Genomic DNA, 9,057 nt, shown 5'->3' on the forward strand with positions numbered 1-9,057 from the left:
GATGTGGGGAAAAGAAAAATGGAGGAACAGCAGAAAAAAGATGAATCTGTAGTGCTGAAAGGGAACCAAGAGTGTGTAAGTAAGCTCATGCTTCTCCTTCCTGCCCATATATCAGAATTTTCATTCTTTGGCTTTCCAGGATTCCTTGATTGAGTTTTTACAGTTTTTGAAGGCTTTGAGCTGGCAGATTTTAAAGATCCTTGTTAATGAGAACTGTCTTCTAAGGTTTGTTATGGCTGCAGATGTTCTTCTAGAGGTTTCTGATCCCCCTTTTACCTTCTACTACGTGACTCTTCCAAACACACCAGCTCCCCTCAGCTTTGGGGATATCCTTGGTCTTCAGGCTTGCATGCATTTCCATGAACGTTTCTCCATGAATCTTCTGCAGTGAAGTTGTACAACTGAAGTTCAACACATTCTTCATGCTGACTTTTGGCTATTTCCCATTTCATTTGGGAGGCTCTGCGGGAAATGCTCTTAGAATTTCCATTTGATGGGCTGACCCATGGGGGCTGAGTAACCAACACCCTGTAGTAACCTTTATTGTAGAATTTTCCCACATTTTCTTGATCAATAAATTAATGTTATTTGATGACTAACAGCTATATACAGGAGCTATGTGCTTATTTTTGTTTTATTTATGCCTTATGTCCTCTCAGTATGATCAGAAATGGGGAAATTGGGGATCTTTAACACTTCTGCAAGAAAGATCTTTATTTTCCAAGTTATTCTTTTTGTTGTACATGTCAGCTAACTCTTCCTTGATTGACTTCAGTTTCCTGAACGTCTCTCGGATTCCGAGAATGAAGAACCATTCCAGGGCAAGCAAACACATCGGTCAGCTTTTGTTTCCAAGACCAGTGCCTACTCCTTTGCTTTCCTTTCAGGGTAAGATGCTGAGACTTTATTCAGAATAATGTCCTTTAAAGATGTTCTTTCGACTTGTTTTAAACACACCTGAGATGCTCTAATTCAAATGGTGGTTCCAATCTAAAATACGTGATTTTTTTTCTGGAATTTTAGAACAGACTCACTGGTAGAATGTGGTGTCTGTCTGATTACTTCCTACCTGGAAGTTAACGTTTATCCCATGAAGGAGAAAAATCATTGCCTGTAGATTCAAACCATTAGTCAGAAATCAAAATTCTGTAGGATGAACTCAAGAGTGCCGGTTCCTTCTCCAGCACAGGTATGAAGGGATAGCATCAGCCCCAAGCAGCTTTTTCCCTGGAAAGCTGTTGCTCGGCGCAGCAGGAGCAGCTGAGTAACCAGGTGTGTTTCCACGTGAGAAGCAAAGGGGTTTCCCCAGCTTCCTCGTTAGCACTGACCTCGGTTAATTGTGAGCCGTGGGCGGAGGTGTCCGTGTGTTCAGCGCGGAGCCCGGGACCGCAGACCGGGACTCTGCCGGAAACCCGAGATTCCTGGATCCCTTTTTGCTGAGGGCATAGGAAATATCTCTGCCAACCGGGCGCTGCCAAGGCTGATGCCTCTCCCACAGGTAGCTACTGCCAGGGCTGTTGAGCTGGTTGTTCCTAAGGTCATGAACAGTCTCCTGTTCTCACCCATCTGCTTTTCAGGAATTTAACCACCAAGGTGGAAAGGAGTCGGAGCTGCAATGACACCATTCAGGAGAGATCCAAGAGCAGGCAGAGATCAGCCCCAGCCACCAAAACAAAGGTACAGGCAGCATCTGGAAACAGGTTCCTGTGTGTAAGTGTTCTTATCTGAGGTTACACAGCAGCGGTAATCTGGAGATATAAAATATGGGCTTTGTGGCACTGTGTTATCGCCATGGGGCCAATCGCTTCCTTGTGCCTCCCAATAAAACCTGCTGGGTTAGGAATTGCTAAGCAGAAAAGCAGACAGGTGTCAGGGTTCTTGTGTAGCATTGGAGGCTAATTGGAGGTTGAAAGGGTTCTTATCAGGCTGATTTATTCAGGTAAAGAGAAAACACATTTCAAGGCCAGGTTGGACTGGGCTTGTAGGAATCTGGTCTAGTGGAAGGTGTCCCTGCCCATGGCAGAGGGTGGAATGAGATGGTCTTTCAAGTTCCTCCTCACCCAAAGCACCCTGTGGCTGTGTGATTTTGCCATCGGAGTGGTTGTTACTTGTGGCAAGAGCAGCTCTTAGACTGTAATAAATTTGACACCCAGATCATGCTGGATTCCAGAGTCTCCTGCTCATGTCCCACATCATGTCCCACATCATGTCCCACGGGGGGTGCTGTGACCGGCAGAGGCGGGCAGGGGCAGCCGTGTGCGGCAGCCATCCTTTGTGCCGGCCTCCTCTCGCACGCTCGCTTGCCCGTGTGCACCTCCGTGAGCGGCTTTCCCAGCTGTGCTGCCTTGCCTTGCAGGTGCTGCCCATCACCGGCGCGTCGACGCCGCTGCTCGGGGTGCTGTCGTCCACGCAGAACAACCGCTGCCTGTCCGCCCCGGACCTGACGGCCGAGAAGCGCCTGGTCCTCAACGCCGTGTCCTCCCTGTCGGCCCTGCACAGGCCCGAGCGATCCATCAGCCCCGAGAGCAATGACAGCATCTCGGAGGAGCTCAACCACTTCAAGCCCATCGTCTGCTCCCCGTGCACTCCCCCAAAGAGGCTTCCCGATGGCAGAGTCCTGAGCCCCCTCATCATCAAATCCACCCCCAGAAACCTGAACCGCAGCCTGCAGAAGCCAACCACCTATGAGGCCAGTCCTAGAATACTGAAAAAATGGGAGCAGATATTTCAGGAGCGTCAGATCAAAAAGACTCTCTCTAAAGCGACCCTTACGTCCTTGGCTTCGGAGCCCGGGGAAGACACCGTGGTTCCTGACATCACCAACTCCAGCAGTTGCACTAAAGAGCAGCCACAAGTGCAGGATGATCACCTTCCACCTGACACTACAGGAGAGCCTCGAGCTGACCTGGATTTCTTCCCTTCTGTCAGTGAAATGAAGCTGGGAAGAGGGAGTGAGAAGAGCAGAGGTTCACAGGCCTTAACCACAGATGACGGTGCTGATGAACCAGATGTGAGATCAAACGTAACCGCCCTAAACACACGAGTGTCTGAAGTCCCTGACCTAAAAGTGAATACATTCATGGACAAATCCTGTCTTAGTCTAGGCCCAAAAATGCTGAGCAGAAGACTCATGGGTGTCAGCGCCTCACTGCCTGACACCAGCGCGCTCGGAGTCCCCATCAAGCCGTCGGGGAAAAAGCAGCTGAAATACCTGAACAACAGTGAGTTGATCAACGTACAGAACAGCACTTGCAATTCTGTGGAGAACATCATCGGGGAGCAGCCCCCGCTGCTGCGGCGGGGCCGGAAGAGACGCTGCAAAACAAAGCACTTGGAGCACAACGGCTCCGTCAAAAGACTGAGGCACGTGGCAGGGGAGGTGGGCCTGCCTCCAGAGGTTAGGGACGTGGAGCAGAAGCTCCAGCAAGAGGAGGAGGACAGGAGGTTGGCCCTGCACCTGCAGCGGATTTTCGACAGCGAGAACAGGACAGTGGATAGGCGGAAAGTCCGCGTGGATCGGTATCTGCTGCGGTCCAAGAGCACTCTGGGTGCCAAGTAGCACTGCTGGACGATGTTGCCTTTCTAGAGGACGATGAGGTTTATCAGATTATCTTATAGGAAAACTATTTTTTGCCCTACTTCCACCCATGCAATTGTTTTTTCATTTCGGTGGTAAGACATTTCTAGGTCCAGTTCAGAGAGAAGCCAGAGTCCTTTCAGGTTTTTTTAAAAAAAAACAAAAAAAAGAGAGAATGAGAAAAAAAAATCCTCCGGTCCTCTCTGGTCCGTTGGTCTGAAGGAATTGTCTGTCATCCCTGTGAATACTCTGCAAGACCTCCACACGCAGTCGGGCACACGTGCGATCAGGCCACATCTGGTTGTGGGGTCCGGCTCTTATCCATGCTCCATGTTTCTTCTGGGAAGTCCTAAACAGAGCCCCCCCCCAGTACTTCCAAATGAATGTATCTCACTGTCTGCACCAGCACTACAGATCATTTGTCACTTTTCTGAAGCAGAAGGCCAGATACAGTGAAAAGAAAGACCTGAAATAAGGATTTTACTGAAAAACCTGATAGGGACTTGTAATTTCATGTTCGTGACAGGGGAGAGAGCTCAGGTGGAGCAGCTGGAGCCGCACGCTGAGCACTGGGACCCAGGGAGCTTTTCTCCCAGACCATGTCTTTTCCAAACCAAGAGGGTTTCCTGTTCTTCCCTATGATATTGAAGAAAGGGAAAGGCCAGCCAGGGAGTTTCAGGATGGATGTCGAGGAAGGATGTCCTCCCAGCTGACACGTCCCCTGCTCGGTTCAGAGCTCTCAGCACACCTAAGGCCTGTCCTTGCATGTCCCGGAGGAGCATCCCAAGTGATCCGGCGCATTGCTGTGCTCTCCAGGCACCCGATGGGACGGGAGCCCCGCTGCCCCAGTGCGCTGCCCTGCCCTGCTCCAGCTCCCTGCCTTCAGGTTCAAACCACTAAGAAAGCTCAGGTGAGCAATGCACTAAAAACTTCCACTTCCAGGCATGAAGTGGGGCCTGGAGCAGAGCTGGCTCAGAGCCTGGGCTTGGTGGAGCATGTGTTCTCTGCACAGATGTGGCAGGCCACCCTCTGAGTGTTTGTAACACTCTCCCATGGATTCATTTCATGGATTATTTCCAGTAATGTAGCTTGAAAAGTAGCGTTCCAGCTCAATCCTTGACAGCTGCCTTGCAGAGTATTCACTAGGACCCTCGGAGCCCGCGGGGACCTTTGCCCAGGGCGGGGGCTGCAGCATTACCCATCCTGCCCCCACCGTGTGCCAGGTGGCAGGGATGTTTTTGGGATGAGCACAGTGCTGGGGCAAAATTCCCTAGGGATGGTGTGAAGGGAGGGCAGCCAGTGCACATAAATAGACGGATCTGATCTAAGACAACAGCATTGCCCAATTTCCTCTATCTAAAAATGGTTTAATTTTCTCCCTCCATCTTAAACGGTCAAAAACAAAAGAGGAACTGGTTTTCTTTTTCACTGCAAGGACCCTGGCAGGTTTTTTTTTCCTAATTGAACTGGATTAAAAAAAAAAGAAAAAAAAAGAAATCTTATATTTTATTGGGTAAAATTTATATATTTTAAATACTATATTTCAACAGATCGACACTTTTGTTTTGAGAAATCTTATAGCAATGATTCCATAATATATATCTCTATCTCTGTATCTCCTTGCCACACAAACTACTGGATGGTTAAAGTTGTACCTGGGGCTGGTGACACCTGGCCTGCTCTGCCTTCCCAGCGTTCCGGGCCCTCTCCTGCGCCGCAGCCTTGGCAGGTGCTGCTTGAAGCAGGCGCTTTTGACCCAAACCGAATCCTGCTCCTCTTTCCAGCTGTGAATTAGAAGGAAATTAAGGAATTAGAGCCTTGACTGGACCTAGAAGAACAGCGCAAGAGAGAAGTAGTGACAGCCTGGATCTGCCCTTGGAGCTCAGGAGGGAAAGCCACAGCTTTAACTTGGAATCTGTGCTGTTTTTCCCAACACTTGGAGCTAAAATATGCACTTCCCAGGTGCATTTAGATTGAGAATTATTTTTACAGGCCCCCTTCTCTGCAGCTCATCCCTGGAGCCCCAAACAGACTTCCCTAAGCAGTTTCCTTTTTTCTCATGGTGTTTGTGGGGGTTCAGCCAGGCCTGGGCTGCTTACACTACAAAAAAATAGATTTACACGCTGAATGTATCTCTTCTTTCCCCTCTTTAAACAGATTTCACAGCCCAATGCACTAGGCCAGTGTCTTAAATATCTTCTTTTGAAAAGATTTTATAAATATTTTGGGGTTTGTGTGTTAATTTCCTGGTTCCAGGTCCAAGCTGGGCAGAAGTGCAGGAGGCAGTGCCTGGGCTGGAGCTTGTCCCCAGCCAAAAAAACCTTCATGGGACCCCTCGTGCTCCCAGCTGCCCCCAAAGCAGAGATCCCAACTCCCCAAGCATCGTGCACGGGCCATGGCATCTGCGTTCAAGGAGACCTTTGGATGTGGAATCACAATCCTGTGGAAGGGTTGTGGCGATGCAAAGCCAGGATGAATGTTTTATTAATTTAACACTCTCGAAGTTTAGGTAAGCTTGCACAAAACAACAAAAACTGTAAATAATTACACTCAAAAGAGCAGGAATTCTCAGCCTCTCCCCTGTAAAGGTCAGGAATGACGCCACCTTTGCCAGAAATCATGCCAGCTGAGAAGGAAAACACCTCGTGCTGAATGGTGGATGCAGCACAAGATTAAACCAAGTATTTATTCACACTTCTCTGAAAGTCCTTTGTAACCCCCAGCTGCCTTCCCTCTGGGATGAAGGCGTTCCTTGCTGGCTGTGGGACAGCATGGGCATGGGAGTGTCCTCCCAAAATGTGAAGCTGTCTAATCCGGAGGGGCTGGGGTTGGTTCCGCGACAGAAGGACTGTGTCTGCCAAAGATGCCACCGACTCCCAGAAAGTTGCTTTCTGACCCTCTGGGGCTCTCTGCCTGGGAAAAACCGTATGGAAAGATCCGTGTTTGGAGTCAGCGAGATCAGATAAATGAAGGAAAAGTGCCAAAAGGGATCATGCCAGGTGATTGTATGACGTTGTTCTATATTGTCAGTATTTCTCTTCCAATGCTATTGTACATGCAGTGCACAGTAGTCATGAAGTGTAGCTTGAACAAGCGCTTCTTTGTATTTTCTCAGTGAAAGCAAAGGGGGAGATCGAAGCCTTAAAGACTCTCACTGATTTTAGAAAACAAGCCTTTAGCAATGCTCCGAGGGCAGGGCTCCGCCTGGGCCCTCCGACAGCCCTGTCCTGCCTCCCGGTTGTCCAGCAGAAGGTTGGCAAAGAGTTTGTCCCACACACGAGGGGAAGCGTTTCGGGAGAACCTGGACCCTCTTGCCCGGTGGGGGATGCAAGACAGAAACGACCCCCTGTCCGTGGTGGAGCCCCGCGGGGTGTCCCGGGGATGGGAGCTGGGATGATCCCTGCGTGCCGCACGCGCCTGGCACCACCCTGTCCCCTCCCCGCGTCCCTGCAACACCGCGACGCATCCGCTCCAGAGTTAGCTCTTCACTATGCAAATGGGAAAACCTTCAGCTGGTCACGGATGGGGGTGTGCGCCTGGTTTCCTTGGGATTTGCTGTCAAACTGTTCAAAACCGACCTAGATGTCGCTACACTTCTTCTCCAGTAACGCTTTCAATCGTTGTGCTTTTCGTGTTCTCCGCGCGCCAGCAGAGCACCGGCTGGTTACAGACTCTCACGGTCGTTCTGGTCTCAGCTGCACCCCCGTGGCTTCACCTGAATGTGTTACCCAGCGATGGAAGGCACCAAAGGACCGCTGACTTGCATGTGTGAAATGTGTGAGTGGAATGACATGCAGGCGTCTGTCATGTTGTGGCTTCTGTTGTTTGAAACAGAGTAAATCCTGCTTGTGAAACAATTGTCACAAACCAGAAATATGCCAACAAATGTGTACAAATAACAGTGTTCGTTTTAACAGCAACCAGGACTTGAACTGCAGGGCAAAGGCCGAGGTTCAAATGGAATAAAACCAGGTTCTGACAGTGAAACTCCCCGTTTCTTGCTGTGCTTGGAAAACAAGCAGGATCCTACTGCTGCTTGTCCCAGACAGGTGACACTTGCCTCCAGCTGAAGGAGGTTGTGGAGTAATTGTGGAATCACAGAATCATTTGGTTGGAAAAGCCCTCTAAGATCATGGAGTCCAACCACTCCCCCAGCACTGCCAAGGCCACCACTGACCCCTCTCCCCAAGTCCACACGGCTTTTAAATCCCTACAAGGACAGGGACTCAGCACTGCCCTGGGCAGCTGTGCCAGGGCTGGACAGACCCTTTTGGGGTTTTGCCAGGCCCTGCTTGCACTGGCAGCTCAGGAGGGAGCCCTGTTCAGGGCTGGTATGGAGATAAAACATGGCCAGTGCTCAGAGACCCTAGTACTGCTTCCTCTCAGGGCAAACCCATTTTACTCCAAGGCTGATCTCCCAACAGCTGGGTTTGGGCTGAAGTTAATCCAGCTGTAGATCCCAGTGGTGTCTCTGTGGCACCCTGGCAGAGCTGAGCCCTCTCCCGCTGGAACACGCCCGTGGTTTCCGCGCGGGCCGGGAGAGGCAGGTGCCGCTCGCCCATCCTGTCTGGATCCCTGGCACCTGCAGCAGGATGTACTCAAGCTGTCCTTTCTCCACTTCCAGCTCCACTGGCACCTCCGTGTGACCGGGAATGCTTCCAGAGGCTGCTCAAGGACCTGTGCCTGCACCACTCCCACCCCCTCTGCTCTCACAAATACTGAGGACAGTGAGCGGTTTCCTCCGGGAATGTCTTGGCAGACCCAGGGCAACAAGCCAGACCCAATTCCCACCAAAGGGAACAGAGGTACAAAGAGGCTCATTAATAATAGGCTTGAGCAAAGACCGGTAAAAACCCATTATTTGCTCTCACTGTAGGAAGATGCATCTGCCGGGAGACCAGACTGGGGGCTGTTGTTTATTCTTTTAACATAAAACTGATACCCTACATCAAAGCAGCTAAATTGGATCAGTCCAAATGGCCATCCAGCTTAGCATCACATCTCCTGCAATGGACAACAGTGGGTTCCTTGGAATGGCGGCTGGGGCCAAGCTCTACTTGCAGGGTCTAATTAAGGAGGAATAAGCAGCATCCTCCTGACATGGCTCGACCACACAACAGGGCTGCTGTATCCTGTTGGACATCACAGAACCATAGAATAGTCAGGGCTGGAAAAGGCCTCCAAGGTCATCGCGTCCCCCAGCACTGCAAGGCCACCGCTAACCCGTGTCCCCAAGTGCCACCCTCTACCCGGCTTTAAATCCCTCCAGGTATGAGGACTCCACCACTGCCCTGGGCAGCTGTGCCAGGGCTGGATAACCCTCTCGGGATCGGACGGGGCTTGGGGCACCCTGGTCTCGTGGAAGCTATCCCTGCCCATGGCAGGGGGTGGGACTGGATGGGTTTTAAGGTCGCTCCCAGCCCAAATCCTGTGATTGCACGATACGAGCACCCGCTGCACGTCATAGGGATGGCGGGCAG

General features: G+C 50.8%; 2 protein-coding genes across 2 annotated transcripts in view; both read left to right on the top strand.

The window, feature by feature from the left end:
• The window catches only part of RNF169 (ring finger protein 169), a 12,772-nt gene extending 5,208 nt beyond the window's left edge, over window positions 1-7,564 (top strand). Inside the window, exons 3-6 of the mRNA XM_017727099.1 lie at window positions 9-75; window positions 776-888; window positions 1,578-1,677; window positions 2,357-7,564. Coding sequence (XP_017582588.1) covers window positions 9-75; window positions 776-888; window positions 1,578-1,677; window positions 2,357-3,559 — 1,483 coding nt within the window. The 3' untranslated portion in view covers window positions 3,560-7,564. The remainder of the gene's footprint in view (window positions 1-8; window positions 76-775; window positions 889-1,577; window positions 1,678-2,356) is intronic.
• A 760-nt stretch (window positions 7,565-8,324) lies between these two features.
• SPCS2 (signal peptidase complex subunit 2) overlaps window positions 8,325-9,057 on the top strand; it is a 5,155-nt gene continuing 4,422 nt past the window's right edge. The window contains exon 1 of the mRNA XM_008644660.2: window positions 8,325-8,382. Within this exon, the coding sequence (XP_008642882.1) occupies window positions 8,325-8,382 (58 nt within the window). The remainder of the gene's footprint in view (window positions 8,383-9,057) is intronic.

The sequence above is a fragment of the Corvus brachyrhynchos genome, unplaced genomic scaffold (genome assembly GCF_000691975.1).
Source record: "Corvus brachyrhynchos isolate BGI_N302 unplaced genomic scaffold, ASM69197v1 scaffold412, whole genome shotgun sequence".
Lineage (NCBI taxonomy): Eukaryota > Metazoa > Chordata > Aves > Passeriformes > Corvidae > Corvus > Corvus brachyrhynchos.